The 22343-nt window shown below is 39.0% G+C and overlaps 1 protein-coding gene across 2 annotated transcripts; it reads right to left on the bottom strand.

The window, feature by feature from the left end:
• Positions 1-465: 465 nt before the first annotated feature.
• LOC110045017 (uncharacterized) lies at positions 466-20842 on the bottom strand. Of its 2 annotated transcripts, none has more exons than XM_020750603.2 (25): positions 20005-20842; positions 19813-19906; positions 19602-19699; positions 15693-15823; positions 15350-15379; positions 15023-15150; positions 14369-14420; positions 12422-12492; positions 12200-12257; positions 11775-11863; positions 10691-10767; positions 10477-10558; positions 10252-10348; positions 9853-9971; positions 9585-9675; positions 9268-9402; positions 9003-9153; positions 8426-8560; positions 7867-8284; positions 6560-7527; positions 3839-5908; positions 3086-3224; positions 2578-2781; positions 2098-2189; positions 466-1654 (listed from the first exon to the last, which is right to left on the bottom strand). In XM_020750603.2, the coding sequence occupies exons 1-25, from the start codon at positions 20121-20123 to the stop codon at positions 1501-1503; spliced, it is 5802 nt and encodes a 1933-aa protein (XP_020606262.2). In that variant the 5' UTR covers positions 20124-20842; the 3' UTR covers positions 466-1500. The 2 variants fall into 2 exon arrangements, with proteins under 2 accessions (XP_020606262.2, XP_089131094.1); XM_089274968.1 differs by having other exon boundaries at positions 3839-5905.
• Positions 20843-22343: the final 1501 nt, after the last annotated feature.

The raw sequence follows: 22343 nt of genomic DNA, 5'->3' as shown, positions 1-22343 counted from the left end.
GCTGATATTTGAGAAATGGGCTGAAATCTCTACTGATAGCTTAGGAATGGGCTGAAATTTTGACAGATGGCTGAGAAAATCCCGAACGTTTAACTCACCACTGAGAGTAACTGAGCAACCCCATCCAGAGCCTCTTTGGAGTTCTGTAGAGATGGCCTACACAGTCAACAATAACACTTCTCAAGTCTGACAGAATCACATCCAAAGCGTTTTCACTCTACGAGCAGAATTACTATTCCATTCTCCCAAAACAACAGAAAACAGTAGCCCTCCTCGTGACCCTTAAGTGACACTGCTCGCAGGGTAAGCCGTGTTTTGGTGTGTACGAGATCATTTTGTCTCGTCTTCTTCAAATGTCGAACTCCCCATTTTGAAGACAGTAATTTGTCCTTCTCGTCAGAAACAAGAGAAAATGATTTTTCTCATTAACTCTTGTCAGAAAACAACAGGAAACACCACAAAACGTGACGGTACAAAAAAGTTTATTGAGTAAAGAAGTAGCGATAGTTTTTCCATTTCAAAGCGATGAACGAGGTAAAAAATTGACACCAAGTAGGATTTCGATTTCTTTAAATATTTTAAGCTACAGGAAATCCAGCGACTAGTGGAGTGTTTTTAGTTCCAAAGAAGCATATTTGTACTCTATGTACAATATATTATCACGTATAAATAAGGCAAAATGATTATATACAAACATGAATGAGAAAAAGTGATGAAAGTACGAGCAAACGGCATCTTGCTCCAAGTCTTAACATTACCAACAAGATACAATGTACCGTAGAAAAAGATTTGTTAATGTTAAAAAGTGATAAGTCATCGCAGTGGATGAAGATACATTTTTCTAATGCACCATTTCATACCACAAACCAACACGCCAAAGGAACAGCAATAAACTTCTATGAGACTGGTCAATAATTATTTTTCTTCATTAGATTACAATCCGGCGAAAAGCTAATTGTCAAATCAAGAATGTAAAGGTCAAACAGTGGAGGAATTTATACCACATGGCAACTGTACAAATAATTATATTACTTAATCATGTATAACCTGCTACTCTAAATAAACGGAGAATATTCTGTTTCAATTCATTGTCCTTATTATACAGTAACTTGGGAAGAAATATTCCACGTCTTTGATAACGTTATACTCTGTTTGCAACTCGTAACGCAATGTTTCTAACGTGACCTATGCAAACAACATTGCGTGACGACGCATCTCTCTCCCACGTGACTTGTAAACATTACAAGATAGGATTTTGAAAACCGAAGAAACTACTATCCAAGTTTCAACAAAACGAGACTACAAGCAAGTCTCTCATTTTAGGCTAGAACGTTTACCGAATTATTTTCCGTATCACTGGCAAAAGATCGAACATTAAACTTGAAGGCTCGCGCTTGGGTAACTAATGCGATCCATTTTCTTGTTATATTCTATACTAATTCTTGTTTAAAATGTCACATTTCTGATCCAAAAAGGCACAGACACATTGGAAGCCAGCTATCATCTGTTTAATGCCCAGATCAAGGTGTCCGAGTCGTCAGATGAAGGCTTTCTGTGTGGAGAGAGTTCCGACAGACAAGCCGCCACAGCATTAGCAGCTTCTGAATTGGACATGGCCACAAGTGACAGGTGCCCCTCATGACGCCTCAACAAGCTGCAAGTCAAACAAAAACAGCACTTAAATCTCTTTGATCCAGCGAAAAAAAACAGGCCTACAACAAAAATTAACTGTTTAACAGTTGTCGAAAGAAATACCACGAAACTATGAAACTGGTTTACAATTAAATGGGGCCCCAGCATGATTAGGCTCGATTACCAACCGCTGTTCGGGAAAGGAGCCCGCGCTACTCCCCGGAAAGAGACCGGACACGAAGAACGGCGGAAATCGAGTCCACAGCGCGCTACAATGTCTAAGATCCGAGAGATAAACGCACAATTTATATTTCAATTAATGATTCTTTGTTGTTTAGAAATAAATTGGTTGTTGCTACTGAACTGTTCGTGTGTTTATGATACGGGTTCTTTATCTCATAATAACCTGTCTGCTGATCTTTCTCGTGATGTTTTCGGGAGAAATTGGCTTTCACTGTCACTCACCTTCTAGCCAAGGCTGAATATTGGGCCACGTTTCTAAGAACAAGCGCCGCAGTTAATCGTACTGACTTTGTCAGCGGTGATTCCTCTTCACCCTGGTAAACAGACATACTTGCTTACAACAAGGACAAAACTAACACCACTTAAACAGAACTTAATGATTTATTATACAGTTACGAAGACAGTCATCGTCAACACAACATGCAACGGGTTTAGACAAAACGCCTGTCTTTCTCTGTTGCCTTTGTTGCTGTATTATTTTTCTTAACAGTTTTCAGGTTTCATTACTTTTTAAATGCTCTCTCTGTTCAGAATTTTCGCATCTTTTTGTTCTTTAGTAATCTCGACCAAGCCTGTTGATCCCTGTAGCCATGCGACTGCACGCTAAACATAAAACCGTATTGAGAATTAGTTAACACTTGCCACTTTACTAATGGCGGTCTATGAACAATACCGAACAAAAAACACGGACTGTTAACTTACCTGTAATGACTGTAACATACGAGCTAAGAAGTGATATGCTGGGACAAATGACGTTGACTGAGCCGAAGGAGTGGGCGGTGGAGGAGGCTGGGCCGTAGGAGGAGGAGGAGGAGGAGGAGGAGAAGGTTGGACAGGGGGAGACTGGTGTTGAGCTTGCTGTGGTGGAAGAGGACTGGGAACTGGCGAAGGCTCACTGTGTTTTTGCTGGGATTAAAGACAGAAAAAACATTACATGTAGCTTTTGACCATTGTAACAACCTAGATTTGCGTTCAGAAACTGTTAGCCATTAACTGTCATGAGGTAGGAAATAGGAATTTCGCGGGTTTTGAGGAGCATATTTTAAGTCACGACGAAACTTCAGAAGTGGCCGGAATGCAAAACTAAGTAAAAGGCGAGTAAATTTTAATACTCTCGCTTTACTAACACACGACGTTTTGGATTATAAACGACCTTGCTTGACACTCAATTGATGTTTGTAATAAAGGAAAACCTTGTTAAGCAGCTCACCTGAAGATGAAAGAGAAGAGAAGATCGTGAACGGCGTACAGGCGCACAGCCTTCCCACATACAAGACATGACCAGGCTATCACGAGGCACATGTTCATTCACCACGTGCGCGAATAAACCTTTACTGGTGTCAAACGAGCTGGACATAACAAATAACAAAACTTACAGTCAATAATTATCTCCAAAGTTAATTTACTTTACTATTGACAAATATTTTACTCCAAGGCCAAGTGAGACAAACTGCTCTCCTGCTACTCTCATTGGATGGGATGCTAGCTCCTTGTGAGTTAACCTTGCCCAGGAGAGTTTCGCCTTTTTCAGGCCGGAGGCAAAGTATAAAAGGGTCTAGATTTTACGAGTTGAAGAATACGAAAGGCCATGTCCTATGACCTGCAATGGTTTCTGTATCAGGACACACGAGTCTAGAGTTGAGCTTGTCATTGTTCTTGACATAGATACTTCCCTCTCACAACGGGCTCATACATATTAATCGAGGTGTATGGTACCCTTGTCATGTACCTATAGTAGCAACACTGCATCCCTTTTCTGTATCTGTGGATTGAGTAACCCAAATACTTTGTGCCTGTTCCATATTTTTAAAGGACTCTAATTTTAAAATATCTTAATCCTACTCCAACCACTGTTTGCAGAATTTTTTTTTTCTGACGACCTTCCATTTACAATGTCGATACAATTTAGTTGAGTCAATTACGATACAATTTAGTCGAGTCAATCAAGAACATTAGATTGTACCTGTAGCAAGTTGTCCAACGGCACCTGTAAGGCTTAAATGATGCGAGCTGAGGTACTGTCGAGTCCACCAAATGACTGCCCTGTGCAGGCAAGGTGGATGGAAATTCCTGTGAGCCATTTGAATTCACAGGAATAGACACTGCTGGGCTTTGGACCACATTCTTTCCACCTGGAGCAAGAGCTGGATGTGGATACTGTGTCGTCACAGGTGGTTGCCTAATCTGAGGTGAAGAGGAAGGCTCATACATGGTTGAACCTGGAGTAGCTACACTTTGAGTTCTTACGTCTGGAAAAGCATTCACAGATTTCTGTTGTGGTTGTTGCAGCTGCGACTGCTGCCAACCAGAGGGTAAACTCACGTTTTGAGAGCCTGGTGACCCAGCTTGAGATCCTGGTGGTAAATTGTGTCTCATGCCTGATTGAAACCCAGCAGGAGCAATCTTTTGTGGTGCGGGCTGAGTTCTGGCCACCTGTTGCTGCTGAACTCCACTCTGAACCCAGCCAGGTTGCGCTCCAACACTCACTCTTGGTAATGAAGTTTGAACTATGGGCATTTGCTGCCCTCCAAGAAAAGGTGATGACACTGGAAGAGATTGTGGAATACCTGTTCCTTGACTGACTGATGACATACTATTAACAAACTCTGGACCTGGAGGTCTCGGCAATATATTTTTAGGTACTGCAGTTGGATGTATTGCAGATGAAGAGTCATGAGCGGGAATCATTTGCTGTGGGCCGGGCTGAATATTTTGATGTGGTGGAATTGCTGGTTGTTGTATAACAACGGACGAAGCTTGAGGATCAACCAATCTCTGCTTTTCCATGCTAACATTGTGCATCTGTGACCTATTCCCAACAGTTGGTGGTAGATTCCCTTGTTGTGGATAGAAAGCCATCTTTTGTTGAACCTCAGGTCCAAAACGTTGACCAAAGCCAGCTTTTGACACTTGAGTTACATTGTTCGTAGAATTCCAAGCTGTATTTACAGCGACTGGCTGTCTACCAGCCATAGCACTGTACTGATCAGGTATAGGGTCCGGTCTAGCTGCAGGAGGAATGGGAATTTTGCCTTGTTGCTCAGCAACTCCAGAAGGAATTCCTTTTTCGTTTGATGTATTCACACCTTCACAGTGAGAAGATCCGCCAGGAAACGCGGGCATATTAGATGGCATTGGATGAGTTCCCTCGGTACCATTTTCCATTGGATCGATCCTCAGATCTCCTTGCAAAACGTCACTAAACAGGCCTGTATCTGTGTCACTTTCCTCGAGATATTTCCCAAAATCTGAGTTCGTTTCACTTCCAAACAGATCCGGTGATGATGCCTTACTACTGCTGAGTCTCTCTCCATCAGAAGCAAGAAGGTCCAGTTCAGATGCATCGATTCCGCAAACGCCATTTAAAGGCAAATGCAAATCTTTGTCCAAAAGTTTATCCATGAGTTTACTTCTTGTATCTCCCTTGATGTCACCATTGACAAGAGGGGTTGGACTTCCAGTCCTTGAGGGAATTGATGACGAATTATCCAGTTCATTTTCCAATGAAGACATTCTTGCTCTCTTGGCCGGCCCGCATCCTTCATTAACACTGTCTCGTTGACCATTAAGGTTTCCCTCACTTGACGCAGAAATATTACTCCCGTGTGTCATCTGTTCATTCAAGTCTCTTTTCAACGTGCCATTACTGGAGGGGTGTAACGTAGTCTTAGGTACAATCTGCAAAGAGTTTCTTTCCACCTCATTCATTGGTAGCCTTCCCATTGGCTGCTCAGAATGTTCGCCAATGTTTGGTGAGCACATTTCACCTCTACTGTCAACTAACGTGCTACCAACCAATGATTTGCCTTCCGATACACTTATTTGTTGGTTTGTTACATTATCCTGACCTAGCCTAGGATGCTGAGTAGATGTGGAGTTGTAAGTTACATCTCCTTTTGTAGTGCTTTCTGTCCTATGTTTATTTTCTATGACTACAATTTTTTGTTCCTCTGCACCGTCTACAAGGCCCGTTGAAACAACGTCCGCGGCTCTCTCTTCCTGTGCTATTAGGACAACACCTTCCTGTCTACTCCTGTCACAAATAACAAAACATGTAAACCCTACTTAGTCTGTCTCATTTAAGAACATTTTCATGACGTGAAAATCGAATGACGCGCAACATTAAAAAAATGCCGTGAAAATAAGTTCGCAGTGAAAACTTATGGCAAGTAAACCGAATAGAGTTAACGACAAAGACAATACGTGTTTACAGTCCTCAAACTGTCCATTCCCAGTCAGACAATCCCTGTACAACCTTCAAACTTGAATATTCCTCTGGGAAAATACGTGCTGTTGTCTTAAGTTCTCCAAAAAAGTAGTAATTTATAGTCATGAACTGATTTCCCCACCCATCAATCAACCATCACATTTTTATGGATATTTTATCTTCAATAGAATAGATTTCTACAAATTTTATTTCTTCGTTTTCTCCTTAATTCGATTGAGAAGATATATCAAACACTCGAAAAGTGTTTCGCTACATTTAAAAATATTTTGGAGATGGGTAAAAATACGACGCGCAGCGGAGCATTTTTAGCTCTCCTCTCGGTGTTTGGAAATGTACACAGTCCCTCATGTTTGATATATTATATGAGGATATGCATCTCGGCATCTCTGGTTTTGCTTTCCTTTGGTTTCAAAGCATGACAAAAAAGCGAAACAAAAATACAAAATAAAATATTACCCAGGAAGAGGTTCCCTGTTGACTTGTCTGCTATCCTGGCCCAGTCCTGGCCTGATATTTCCTGGCAAATCTTGCTGAGAACTAGCAAATGGCTGTCTACTCCCCATTGAGGGGGCAAGGAGTGGCGAAGGTGGTGTGTTGGGAATTGGTACATGTGGCTGGAAGTTCTGCCTTGTGGCTTCCCCACGATGAAGTGAAGATCTTGGTACCTGTTGGGCAACAGGATAACTCCCAGCAATAGCAGTGTTTGAAGGAACTTGCTTCCTTGCTTGGCTTTCCTGAGAAAACTGCACATTCATTCCAGGTGCAGGCTTGGGAGCAAGGGGTGGGTAAGATGAAAGAGACGTATGCCGCCCACTATATGCAGGTGGCAAAGGCCGCAAGTTCTGCTGCTGAGGAAAAGGAGGAGTTGACTGCCGGTAAGCAGCTGTCGGCCGATATGATGACGATTCAGCAGGTGAAAGAGGTCTCTGCATGGGACCTGTTGAAGGTGGTGTCTGAGCTGGTCGAGGCATGTTTGGCTGCATAGGACGTGGAGGTGGAAGTGATGTTCTTGTTTGTGGGCTCTGTGGAGAGCGAACATTTCCTGGCAAACAAACAGGGGCATGTTGAGGGATTCCAGGAGTTCCTCTCTGACCTGGAGATGCTGGTACCACTGGTGGCATGCGGTGGCCTGTTTGCTGTGGATGCTCCACTCTCTGTGGGCCCGTACTCTGAGGAGATAATGACACTCTTTGCATGACCTGTCCTTGGTTTTGGTGATGTTGGAAGCTTTGTACATTTTGGCGTTGCAATGCGCCCATTCCCTCAACACTTGCTCTGCGCATGGCTGCTAATCGCTCCAGAGATTGTCCCTTATCTGCTGGACCGATGTTCTTCTGCATTTGCCCACTCATCATTTGTCTGTGATCAACAGGTGCTTGGAGGTCTTGCTGTTTCATGACTACAGCAGGAAACTGTCTAACTCCCTGTTCAAATGTAGGAAAACAAGAAAACCAGTCAACCATACAAATCTCTACGATTTTTACAGTGGTTACTAGCAACATCCTTAAAAAGACAAAAGCTGATGGCCCTTAGCTACATGCTCATGGTACCCTCCAAAATGTCAATGTTAGATAAACACAACATTTCAACTGTTGAGCTGATGTCAAACAGTCACCTTTTTGAAAGAAAATATGGTGAATGGGTCAGTACAGTGAGACGTTTGAATACCAAACCACTGCTGACTGCCACAAGAACTGCTACACAGTTTTTAGGGTTAAAGTGACTTTCATCATCTTAAATAAGTACATGGTACGGTCACTCACCTGATCTGGAGTTGCCTGAATTGCTCCTTGGCTTGGGATGCTTGCTCTTCTTGGCATCCGACCCATTCCTGGCATCTGCTGATGACTACCACTAGAAACCTGTCTGGGCTTGGATGGAGTGTGTGCTTGCTGAGACACCACGATGTTTTGTTGTTTGGCAGGATTCCAGGCTGGACTACCTTGAGTCTGGACAGGAGGGGTAGGTGTTCTACCGATACTCTGTTGGCCAGGGGACATCCTCTGCACTGCCTGCTGAGCTGATGGGTGGGAGCTGGCAGTACTAGACTGCTGAGATGCTGGTGAATCTGTGCGGCTTTTAACCGGGAGAGGGTTAGACCTCCTTTTTAATCCAGCCAGGACATACTGTACATTAACCCCAGATTGTACCCTTCGAAGCTGGCCATCAGGAAAAGCTAATCTGTAAGGAAACAGTTTGATGGAGGCATTTTCAGTTATGTCTTGTCTGGCTTTTGTATTTGGCCTTGCTATGACAATTCCCTTCAAATGTCCACATGTCTTTCTCTTTTAGACCTCAGGCATAACACAAATTAGTACTTACTTGATGATGCGATTGAATGCTGTTGCATTAAGGATTCCCACTCTTGCTAGTCGACTACAAGACGACAGGTAGTCAGCATATATGTCAATACGAGATACAGAACTTCCAGGAGAAGGCTCATAAGTGCCTTGCAGCCTGCAAAAAAGTTGGTTATTAGCAACAGCCTATTTGTTTGGAAAACTATTCAAAGTCAAAACAATTGCATTTACATGCTTGTTCAGTAAGACCAAACAATGTTAAATAGCTTATGAGCATAGTCACTTCAAACAATCACATCTATGGGCAGGAACATTTCAGGCCTTCTCAGGATACAGAGTTCTCCTGAATAATTAATCCTCCAACTTGATGCACTAGCCACTTGGTGGCTAAATTTTATCTTCTTAACTTATCGCAGGGACTCTAAACTGAAATTTAATTAACATCCAGGATCCAACCAAAAGCACCTTTCAGTACAAAAGGGATGGAAGGGAGGGCATTGTGGGAGGGTGATCTCATTCACAGCCATTTTCTCCCCCAATACAGCTGCACCAGATCACTAATCTTTGCATGAATACAGCAGATGAGCCAGTACACTTACCAGTTGTATGTGAATGTCTCTGGGTCGATTTCACTTCCTGTTGTCTTGACTGGAACTGGATTGGGGGAAGGACTCAGTGCTGGAGTAGGTGATGGACTGGCAGGGGAGACTTGATGTGGTTGAACTGGTTCTTTGGGTTGTTGTGGAGCGACTGTAATAAAAACATCAACACTTTAAACTAAAAGCTTGCAAAGAAACATGAGAATAATCTCCTTTGACAATTAGATGACAATTTAATCACACAGAAAACAAAACATCACATAACCTGGTGATGAAGCTGACGGCGGTTTTGGTGTTGCTGAAATAGCAGTTGGTATCCTTTTCTCCAAGATCTGCACCTCAGATAAGGCTTCTGGACCAAACGACTCAGCATCCATTGTCACCAGACACACCAGAATGTCTACAAATAAGAAAACCCTTCTGATAAGATTTATTTAGACCTTATCAAACAGTAATGGCAAATTGAAGTGGTTGAACTCCCTGCATTCCTCTCCCTGCATTCCTCTCCCTGCCTACACGTTTGAATTGTAAAACGTGTCTGCACTGTGGAATCACTGTTTAATCAACACAAGGCTTACATACCAATGCTGTGGTGAACTTCTGCAATGTGGTCCGAGGTTACTTGGCCTACTCCCGATAGATTATACAACGATTCCAGCGAAGACAGCACCAACTAAAACAAAGCACAAGATCTCACATGTCTATTCACATCAACTGTGCTTTGACAAGAAAAATTTACGTTACAATACAACAACAGTACACTTACATGTATGATAAAAGTTCCTTTCACCCCTAAATTACAGGTGCCCAGATGGCTTTATGCATATAACCTGTTTGGTTCTCTAATTACCTGAACATCACTGACAATCAAAACTCGAATGAGTGACTGGTATGCTTCAGGTTCCAAGCCGGTTTCAATGACTTCATCATTTCCTTCCAGAGTGCACAACTTTCCTAAGACATCCATAGCTAATAAAAGCACAGAAAACATAGCATCTTAGAGCTTGACTGAAAAAGAGACTAATATGAGAGCATCTGATCATTTCCAAGTTCCATTTGTTTCTGTGTCAAAACCTAAACCGTTCACAAGAAAAACATACATCTTCATGCAATTCAAACTCATTTTTTCACTATCTCAGACTTACATTTCAGAAGTTAAAGAAGTGAGGCTCTGCTTCCTTCGACCTTAAATTATTACAGCACTCATTTTACCAACTCCTAAATTTCTTAACTGAAATCAAAGGCTTACCATTGATGGCATGATAACGATCTTTGTGATCCAAGAAGCAATGTAGCATCTGAAAAAACATCTGGGTAGTTGTGGACTCAATGGGGTCCATTAACATCTGTTTTATGAAATTACAGTAAAAATACTTTATTAGATTTGATAAGCATTCATTCTTAATAAGAAAGAAGTAAGAGAATTTAATGTCATGTTGGATTTGAATTTTCAAATGTTTTGGTTTATAAACACCTTTTCTGCTAAATTTGAAAGGGTTTCCCAAGACATTCTTTGGAGAAATCCATGGTCACTGCAAATACTCAGCACAAGGAATCTGGAAATAACAAAAAGCAGACAGCATTTATCAGCAATTGCACAATCTAAGTAAATTACCTACACATACAAAATATACTTTATTTGCAGAAGAGAAGGCCTGACTCTGGTGGAAAAAGTTATTGTTACTTACTTCAAGCACAGGGGATGGCTTGCAAGCACAGTAGCATTGGTGTCATCAAAGGAGAAGTTGTAAAATATCATGCCAACCTGGAAATAGAGTACATAACTGTAAGTTGAAATACTGCATGGATGAGAGAAAAGATAATTTAGTCTGTTAAAACCAGGGTAGGAGGATCAGTGAAGTTGATGATAACAACAATTATTGCCACCTCTGGGCCATGCCTAAGCATTATATAGTGAGAACTGCAAACCATAAGCACATTATCTGTGTTTAACAAGAGTTGGAGTACATTTCACATTGAGTAACTTTGTAAAATCCTTTTTTTTGTTTCTCATATTCCCATTAAGGAGAGAATTGCAACACTCTACTAGACAATCAAGACCCAGTTACCCCTACTGAGTTGTTGTGTATCTATAGTAATGTAGTGATGAAGAGAGGAGTGCTTATCATTAACAACACTAGCACTCAAAATGGCACCACTAGTTTTTCTTTCTCCACTGTTCTCACCTATTACATGAGAGGAAACAGATGGGCTAGAGTGGAGAAATTAATCAAAATCTCTTGGTGATGTTAATGCATAGGTCTACTAAATAGCAAACACAGTAAAGGTAATTAACCTCTGCATTCAAGCCAAGTGGCCCATCGGGCCTGCACTTGTCTCGGGTTTCAGCAACATGAAGTAAGAGGAGTATTTCTACTACCCCTGGATAGGATGCTAGTCCATGACAGGGTTACCCCCCAGCATTAAATTTGTGGGTACCCCCTTGTACACCTGGGTGGAGAGTGGTACTTTGAGAGTAAAGCGTCTTTCCCAAGAACATACCACGATGTCCCCAGCCAGGGCTCAAAAACACAGACCACTTGATCCAGAGTCTAGCACACTAACCATGAGGCTATGAAGCCTCCAAAAGCCACAGAAATGATTTGTATGAATTTATGTTACATAAAAACACCACAACAAAGGGCAGAGATTCTTTTCTATAGTAAATGGTAACATGAACAACAAAAAGGAAACAGGTTCCCAATATAAATTATTTTCAGTAAAGTTAAGTTGCCATTAACAAAAGTGGGTTAGGTGTTATAATAACAAAACCTGTGCAATTCTTTGGCACTCAACATCTTTAGCTCCAATTTTTCTTCTTGCAGGATGGAAAAGAGAATCCTGATCTGCAGTTTCATCATCTGAAAAACATCATTGCAACTATGCTAACTGTTAAGTATTAATCAGTTGGGAAAAATATTAGCAAATGTAATAGTAATAAAAATTGATTCGATATTTTTGTTTTATACTTTCATGGCACTGATGTATAACAAAACAATGCATACTCTAAGGGTGTTCTACTTATCTGAGCAACCATTTCCAGAAGCTAGCCACTTGTTTATGCTGATAATAATTACCAGATTTCCAATTTGTACATAAAATAGAAAACAAGTTATTATTGGTTCTTGGAGTTCAAAAATAACTTCTAACTTATTACTACTCCTTGAAGTGAACATTCATCTTATAAAATGCCATACCATTGCCACTGCAGAGAATGTCCCGGACCCCTTTTACTGTTAAACCTTCCTTCCAGAACTGCAGAGAACAATGCCTTTTAGTTAATTAATTGAAACAAATATGACAATGTCAGTTGAAGAATATTAATTATCAGGAATAAACACAGCACGCAAAGAATGCTGTGTCCAATAGTCCAGGGATTTTTCAGTCATGCTAGTGGATTCTATCCTATCCTTGCTTACCTTAACAAAATCTCTCTCCAAGTGCTGTTTAGCATACCACTCTTCATATAATTCTCCAAGGCCATAAGAATCTGAAAGGTAAATAGTAAAAAGAAACCAATAATATTCTTCTAACAGAATGAACAAAACAATGAAATACATCGCATAAGGTAAACCATGCACACTGAAGGGTGAACCATGAGCCCTTAGAATTAAAATCCAAACAAATTTTTGCTGCTCATGTCACTGCCAATCAGATCAAAGCAGAAATAAATTCTGCTATTAATGCAGGGCAAAAATGTTTTTTTTCTTATGGAAAACTCTTAGTCTAAATCCAAAAAGGAGCTAAAAGCATTCAGAATAATTCCAGAGGTTCAAAGTAAATCCAGAATCCAGATTGATATTTGTATGATGCGCTATGATACAGTTATTATACGTACTATTCGTGCCTTTTCAGGTTAATAATCATATAATGCGGTGTTTTCAGTTTATTAAACCGCACCTCTTACGAATAATAAACGTGACATTGTATGAATAATATCTGTATGTGGCTATATTTTCAGGATATTAATTGTACATGTGGCAAATTTTACCGACAAAGAATTTACAATCTTCATGCCGACATTACATTAAAAAATGTAATGGGCTAGAACTTCTAAACTGATGGCATTTACGGCCAAAAAGTTATCTTCATTTATTGACTTGGCCTAAAACCATCGATAAATGTAATCAGCAAGCTACATTTTTCCTAAACGATTGATGTTTTCTATAAAACAGTTATAGCCACGAAGGATACAAGATCAATGCGATGCCCAGTCACTGATCAACCCGCTGCATATTTTGGTATTTCTTTGAGCAATGTTTATGGTTTCTTACCAGCTTTTTACAGTCAGAAAGTATTTCATAGCCTCCCTAAAATGAAAAATTAAAGGTACAGTCGCTTAGTTAAAATAAAATATTCGGTGGCCATGGCGAAGCGAACCCAACAACAACAGGCAATAAACCCCTAAAAAGCATGAAATCAACTGTTGTTGTTCACTTTAAGTTTCGGTAGGACATGAAATGTATTTTACCTGTGCAAATAAGAAAAGTCTGTTCCAAGTTATAACTTCTAGAAGAAACACGAACGACGGGTCATGTCCTGCGGTAAAGAACTTAACCATTGACTGTTGTTGTTTTCGCTTTCAAATAACCCACGGCCACCGAATATTTTATTCTAATTCATCGACTGTTCCTTTTACTTTTCTTTTTCAGGAGACTATGGAATACTTTCTGACAGTAAAAGAGCTAGTTTAAAACTGTAAACATTGCTCGAAGAATACCAAAATACCCAGCGGGTCAATCGGTGACATGGCTTCGCATCGATTGCATGTCCTTTGTGGCTATGACTGTTTTATAGAAAACATCAGTCGTCTAGGGAAAATATAGCTCACTGATAAGATTTATCGATGGTTTTAGGCCAAGTCAATAAACAAAGATAACTTTTTGGCCGTAAATGCCATCAGTTTAGAAGTTCTAGCCTGTTACATTTTTTACCGTAATGGCGGCATGAAGATTGTAAATTCTTCGTCGATAAAATTTGATACATTTATGATTAATATCCTGAAAATACAGCCACATACGGATATTATTTGTACAATGTCACGTTTATTATTCCTAAGAGGCACGGTTTCCAGTTTAATAAACTGGAAACACCGCATTATATGATTATTAGCCTGAAAAGGCACGAATAGTATGTTTTATAACCATATCATAGCGCATCATATGAATATTAATCTGGATTCTGTATTTATTTTGAACCTCCGGAATTATTCTGAATGCTGTTAGTTGTGATTTTTTTTTCTATCAAAGAATATGATAATCAAGACAACACAAATGAAAATAAAAATCTACCTGGTCTGAAAACTTAGAAACCAAAACAAAATTTAGACCCCAATACTCATAATTTTCCACATTATACTAACATACCTTCAGAAAATACACCAACATGTGCCAGCAAAGTATCTACCACTGCAGGGGCCTAAAAAAATAAAGTACCAACTGAGAAACCTTATTCAACAAGTTCTCTGTTTATTGATACTGTGGACCAGGTTTTCTGTTCATTGTGAGTAACTCTACCTAAAAAGCACGTATGTACAACAGGTTTTTATCTCTTCAGTGAAGTTTTAATTAATACCTACAGATCTTGCATCAATAAATTTTCAATGCTATTTTTACATAGAAGCAGAACAACAGTCATTCTGTAAATGTGTTTCTATGAATTTGTACGTTAGTAATAGTTTTGAAACAATTTGTTGTCAGTCAATTCGAACCCTTCCATTGGCCCTTACCAGAATTCTGACAAGTGACCTTGTTTCAAATGGATGAGCTTAATAAAATTAGATTGCCAATTTTGAGACTAGTAACTACTGATAGAATTTGTACAGCAGTGCTACAAAAAAAAAATTGTGCTTTTGGCATCCAGCAGACACAGCGTGAAGGGATACAGACTGAGAACAAACACTTTCAATCTAACATAGTTTTACTTTTGTGCAGACCAAAAGACAACCCACAGTTTCACAATTTGGGATTAGCTGTTGAATTACTACTCTAAAATAGAAACCCTACTGAAATAAAACCTACCTTGCTTAGGTTAAAAACAGAATTGCTAACATTTGACAAAAGCATACAAATGTTAATGGCAAAATCCACTTCATTAGGCATGCCACATTGAAGAGAAAGGACAAGCTTATCAAAGTTTCTTGTGGGATCTGTAGAGTGAAAAGAAATACATAATATGAAAAGCTACTGACAACATACATTCAAAGTACTGAAAGTGTCTGTCAACTGATATGAAGGAAACTGTTAATGATAACTGAACAAGTTACAAGTTAACAAGGACACATCAATCAAATCAAAACTAAACAACAGCTGTGGTAGTGTACAAAGAAACATGGTTGAAAACAATACCTTTGCTTGTGGAAATGACAGAAATATAATCTGGAAAATCAAACAAACATGTTTTCATTAACGCAAAAACTGAAGCATCTTACTAGCAGAAGCATCACATTTGTCACTGAAACAGATATGATGTACATGAATACAGTAGAGTACAGCCTTCATCCAAGAACATCGTTTTAGGTCAAGTACATGCAAAAGTGGGGTACACCATAACAAAAGTCCCGGCCATAACAGCTTTGAAATAAAAGTTAACTGTAATAAAAGATACATGAAATCAAGCTAATCAGAGCATTTGTAAACACAGTATCTCCTGTGTCAAAGTAGAGAGTATGTTTCCACGTTGTCTACACACCTGATGCTGTCACAGAGGGTACATGTGTGGGGAATGTGCCTCCTCCAACTGGTGTATGAGGTCTTCCAGCTGAAAGTACATCTTCTGCATCTTCTCCAAAGAAGTTAATTCTCTCAAAGCTTTCCAAGTACCTGATCATTAAAAAGTAAACTTTTGCTCACATTACATCACAAAAATGTAAATGAAAAATGTATTAAAATAAGGGGTGTCTAGGAAACCCGAATAGCGAATAGCGAATATTCGCGAATAGTGGCAAACAGTTGCGAAAAGTGGCGAATGGTGACAAATAGTCATCAATAGTCACCGCTTTAGGTCTAATATCCTGTGTTAATTAATTATCCAAATAAGCAACAGAATTTCAGTGAATTTATAGCCTTTTCTTCTCCGGACTCAGGCTCAGGCTGTCCATCGCCGACATTAAGAAAACAGAAAACACAAGGACAACCTAATAAAGACGTATTTATGCTTTTGGAGTGGTTAAAACAGAAGAAATAACGTTTAGAAACACCTTTTGTCCTGATAAGCATCTGTGCTTTTTAGTGGGAAAATCCTGTCCTAAGTTGCTGCGAGGTTGACTGCGAGATACTGGGTACCCTATTTGCTACGATTCCCCACTAATTTGCCACTACTTGCCACTATTCGAGACTGTGCGCCACTATTTGCACTATTCGAGACTGTTAGTACTATTCGCTATTCGGGACTATTTGCTGTTCGGTATTCACGACTATTCACTATTCACTACACAGGTTTTCCAGACAACCTAAAATAAGAAGGTAATTTTTTGTATGTCAGTGCTGCAACTTGATGCGCACAAAAATGGCAAATGTTCAAGAGTACTCCTCTTGAGATGAGCTTGGCTAGAAATGTTGGGATGGTTTGAGAAAGTGCCAGAAATTCTCTCAAGGATTTTGGTGGTCAAGAGTAAATCTGAAAGCAATGTTTGAAGAATGCAAGAATCCCCAGACAAACTTATGAGTCAACTAGTCAGTAGACTGTATTTAGACTCTAAGGTGATTTTAAGCAGTCAATACCTGTATTTATATCCCTAACAAGTGTGAAGTTTAACTTACAAAAGTAAACAAGAATAAAGGGCACAAATGCATGTAAGTGGTAGTCGTGACAGGAAAGCCACACTTTCTGTGATGTTATTTTCAAGTTTGTTCAAATCAGTATGCTTTTGAAATCCCATGAAGAAAGGGTTAACTTGTATGGAAGGAGAAATTACCCACCAGCCTCAAGTTTACAACGGCACTTGTCTATTTCATTGCCGAGAATAACTTTCAAGATAGGAAGAATGAGAAACATTTTTATATTACTACTGACATTTGCTGAAATTATTGCCTAATATTCAAAATAGTGTTAGGGTTTGTTTATATGTATGTACAAATGTGATTTGCAGAGGGAATCACTTTACATTACCAATCATGCTTTAACAAGAATGTCATGCAAGTCTTAAGCTAATTTTGACATTTCTTGTAAGTTAATGACTAAAAGGACAGGGATCAAGTATGAAACAATGGCCATTCACTAATGATTTACTAATAATTATCTCTATAAGTCCACTATCCCAAAGCTGGTAAAACAAAAACTGACTATATCTTAAACATGAATATAGAAATGCATGTATACAAATACATGCCCAGTCTTGACTTGTGTTGGTGAATGCAATGTGGAGTATCTTAACTGTTCCTTGATCACCATACCAATATATTGGTAAGTGTGGTTGATCTATATTTAGAAATGCTAAGTCAAGGCTGTGATCTAAGAAAAACTCTAAGAAGCCCACCTAACCATGAAATCCTCGGTACCCAGCACTTAGGCTTACATGAACAAAGCATGTTTTTCCAGTGGCCCAAAGGTAAAAGTTAGTCTCCTGTGGCACCTGGGTGTTTTTATAGCACAGCCTTGTAGGTGACGTATGGTGGCTATCAAATTAGACTAAGAGATGCAAATCCCTTCAAAGATGAGTTTCCAAACCCCCTCTCAGAAATAGGCATACTCAACACTGAATTAAGACCCCCTAATTTCCTTTATATATCAAGAGACCACAAATAAACTGTTGCATATACAACCAGAAAAAGATGGGAACAATGCAAGAAAGAGTGAAATTGGTTGGACTATTTCCTGAAATTACTACCCTGTTGAATAGATTACTTTACAAACTATGGGTTACGGTGACTGGAAAAAAAAGCCCTTAGAAAAAGCAACAGTTGTCAGAAATGCTAGAGAGTGTTGTCCTTAGAAATAGGTACATGTAGATCCACAGGAAGAATGCGTCAATAAAATGAGACTAATCTCTCCAGATAATTATAGCCAGGACTTAGCTACTAAGCAACTGCCAAAAAATGATAAAACAACGCACAAAGGGTTTCAAAACACACCATGGCCATTTGTTCGGGTCTAAAAACAGTCAATACTAAATGCCTTCATATCAAATGACATTGTTCTGAAATCATTAAGTAAACAGTTTCTCAAATGAGCAATATGTTATTTCTTTAACTGTTTTTCAAAACTTGTTTTCTCTAAATCAGGCTTCCTTTGCACACAGCAAAACAAAATTAATACGAGAGAAAACTGGTTCAAGTCTAATTTATGCTCAAAATAAAGTAAAATGATATATTAAATGAGTTTTAATCTGAATGATAACAAGAGATCTGTCATTTTAAGAGTAAAGATTGAAATATAGGATTAAGAAGAACTAATCACTAATCATACAAAAAATATGAGTAAATTGCAAAACACACTGACTGAAGCTACTTCCCTTTAAGGCCATAATTCAAGAAAGTTTTAGATCAAACACCTCTCTCTGCCCCTATTCCCTTTCACAAGGTACAAAAAAAAATCCCCTTTGTAAAGAAGTGCTAATAGCGCAAAATTATGTGTCTCGCCTATCACATACTATTGATTATGCTCACAAGCTTTCTATTATCCAGTAACATGCTATATGAAGGAGAGACACATTTTAAAATTTCACTCAATAACTTATTTTCTGAGCAACCAACTATAACATAAAACAAATGTGTCTTAGTAATTGTACATTGTACTAACGTACAGAGTATTAACTCTCGATGTTCGACTTATGCCAAAAGACAATTGTTGTTCCACAGAAACACGTTTTCATTTGCATAATGAAATATACACTACAAACGCATCTTGCCAGCCCTTCTTCAACGTTCAAAGGTATATTTCCGTTGCTTAAGGTAAAACTGTGATCGGGAACAACAAAAACTCTTACAATTTACTCGACGGATTGAATATGACAACCACAGAAATTCGATATGACGGGTCACAATAAACATAGCCACACACAAAGAAGTAGCAAAATCTTTTGTTTTATTTTTTTTTTACCAATTTTTTAAAAAATACACAGATAGTTTCGAAGAAATTGACAGATTTTAGGTCGAGAGAACCGGAAATTATCCCGTAAAAATAATCCCTGAACAATTTATGTGTAAGATTACGGGAATTTGGGAAACCATTTGTCGAGTAAAGTGAAACAATGTCATTGACAGCAGATCAGGACATCCCCTGGAATAAGGAACTAACAAGCTGTTCATCTTTATAACTCCGAACAGCGTTCAAAATTTCAACAATGATCAACAAACAGAGTTCAGTTTAGATTAACACGAAGTAAATTTGAGGGTAAATACGTTTTTAGGGCTAACGGAAGTTCCTCAGTGCATTCATGAGCTCATCATCAATTCACTTGTAACGCGACTATACAAGAATCATGTTGCTCAGATATGACCCGACAAGAAACGTCATTTTTGTTGGGCCAAACGTAGCATTACTTTTATGCAGACATAACGTCTCGTTTGTATTTCTGTGTGAGTGTTTACTAATTGTAAAGTTAATGTCCTAAATAGACAAAACGCCCGACGCAAATTGAAGTTTTTTTATTTCACTTACCGAGAGTAGTGCTGTCGCAAAGCGAAAGCTGCATTCGTACAGGTTGGCGGTAAATTGAAAACTTCAGCGATATCTCGCCACCTCTTCTCTTCTGTAACCTAGCAAATGGATAGACATTGATTAACTCACATCTCAACCGTTCTTTGGCCGAGAAAAATCGAACAAGGCCATTATAAAGTTTGAAGAAAACGCGGGAATTTCACCGACCTACCTTCACCCAGCCACCGGCTGAAGTTACTTTACGGTACAGAAGATACAAGTCTAAATACTGCCCACCCAGCCACGGTAATCGTCTAAACGGCGTCCTAGACGACAAAGCATAAGACAGAATTAATTTCCTGCTTTACAGCAACAACACAGAAACTTCCGAAGCGAGAAACCTTTAAACTTCTGCACATCTTACCCCTTAGACTCGTGGAAGTTCTTCAACTTGGCCATAAATCCATTGTATTCCTTCTCATAGGAAAGAGAGTCTATGCCCAAATGCTTGGCCATTTTTTGAAAGTGCGAAGGTTGAAACATTGTATTCCTCGATTAAACTGTGCGACTACTACAGTACAAAAGTTGTGCAGCGAGCAAAAAGGAGGGAGTTTTAAATTTCGACTCTTACGCGCGTGAACCAATCACGGAATCTGGCCGATCCATACAACGGATCCAAAATACGCTAACAAATGTCTACTTTTCCACGCTTCCCGTAAAAGAAATTCCCCAAGTTATTTTCCAAACACAAGGCACTTCCAGTCCAACAAAAGTTCAAGCCAATGACAGCCAAAATTCCTCAAACTTCTGACCAGAGTATGTGCGACCAGTGAACCACGGCCATTGTCATGAATCGATTACCTCAGTCCATCATAAATAAAAGCAAAACTGCATGTAAGGTAAATCGCCGCATATGGCTCGCCGCAAAAAGATACAAATAAACGTCTGTGCACCAATAAATTAATCACTTCCTTGATATATATTCAAACTTCCACAAGAAAAGCCAGAAAAAATCTTGAATGCACCGCAACCGCTGTCCTTCCCGCTTCAAGCCGTAAAAGCCGTTCTACGGCAGGTATAACAATGTTTTCGACCCCAAGATAAGCGCTTCAATCCGCAGATTTACTCGTTCTGAACGCAGGTAAAACTTTCACGCGCTGAAATGGCCCCATATGCCAATAAAACCCTCCATTTTTGTGAGTATAACCCAAATACATTCATCGCACCCGAGCCTGAACTTTTACTTCAAACACGAGATACAGCTCACTAAAACCCTGAGCTGACCACTATGGAGAGGTTCTCAACAATCTGTAATGTTTTGCTATAAATTTGGGAATTATAGTGATAAAAACTAACAACAACTTCTTTTACAATATAGATTGCAATCTTCTTTAACGAGTAAAATTAGCTTTTCCTCCATAAATTCAAAAATCTTAGAATGATTTGAAAAACCACTATTTATTATTTTGATCAACATTTATCTTCTTATAACTTTCCTGACGAGTTGCAATTTGGCCCTAGAGGGGGGTACGAATATTGCAGTTGGCTAAAATAAGGCAACTCAAATTTCGTGACTTTTTCTCAGCTTTCACGGACAAAAAGAAAAGAAAAACAACCCTAACAACAAACAAGTGTTTAACAACGAATACTTAAAGGTTTCTTGAGACAAGCTGTTTCAGAAAGAAACTCGTTTCGCTAAATTCAAAACGATATTTTCAGTGTGTGTGTGTGTGGTATTTTGTTTTGGAAACAAAAGCAACCGTTTAATGATACCTTGTTGCTAAACGGATTTAATACGAATATAAGACCAATACTCGCAATACCATTATACCAGATTCTTTAATATGATACAGGTGTAAGTACAGGAATGTGCGTGACTTGGGTGGCGTGATTATGCATTCGACATTAATTATACTAATGAATTCGATGCCGTGACAAGCTTTTTCTTCCGTGACATAACTTGATTTCTGCATGGGTACAAAATCAGTCGAGTCAGCAGGACTGACAAAAACAATGATAACTTATTTGTTTTATTTCAATGCAACAGTTTACTTGATTCTAATTTCAAAAAATATTTGTAATTACTGTTACAACTCTAAGTCTTATCCTGCCGTATTTGTGTAAAAAATATCAATAAGGACAACTGTTACAAAAAAACAATGAATTTCTTTTTTATTGACGTTTTTTGAGCCTCAGGCTTTTTTCTTGTTTTGGCGCAATAGATTGAGACATTTGACGAAAGTGAAGCGCGAAACTGAAACAGTTTAAGTGCAAAACTCAAGGGAAAAAGGTCAAAACTCAAATATAGTATGCCCCGAAAAAAAACGACGAATTGTAAAAAGCAGCAACAATTAATCATTGCGAGGGGTTTGCTTGTTTTTAGTTATTAAGAGCTTAAATACTGAAACTTTGAAACATTTTACTGCCGCCGTGGGTAATCGCGAGTGAGGGTGCCATCCAACAACTCATAACTTTGCCGGATATTAAACTGCATCACCTAGAAACTGAAATACAATCCTCGGATTACTAGCAAGGAAGTTTCTTCAGAAAACATCTTTTCTCAAGGTTTTGACAATAAAATTCTGAACTATTACAAAAAGACTTATCAAATGCTTTGAATACTTCTTGTAATTAAACAATATTCATGGAATATGCTATATTGCAGACTCTCCAGGGGTGATTGGCAGTATCTGCATGGCCGGAGGAATTTTCATGAAATTGGAACTCTTAAAAACATAGTCTGGCTGTACACGTAAGATAATG

The sequence above is a fragment of the Orbicella faveolata genome, unplaced genomic scaffold (assembly GCF_042242905.1).
Source record: "Orbicella faveolata isolate gen_17 unplaced genomic scaffold, um_ofav_v1 contig_1, whole genome shotgun sequence".
Lineage (NCBI taxonomy): Eukaryota > Metazoa > Cnidaria > Anthozoa > Scleractinia > Merulinidae > Orbicella > Orbicella faveolata.
This window is presented reverse-complemented; position numbering and strand designations above follow the sequence as displayed.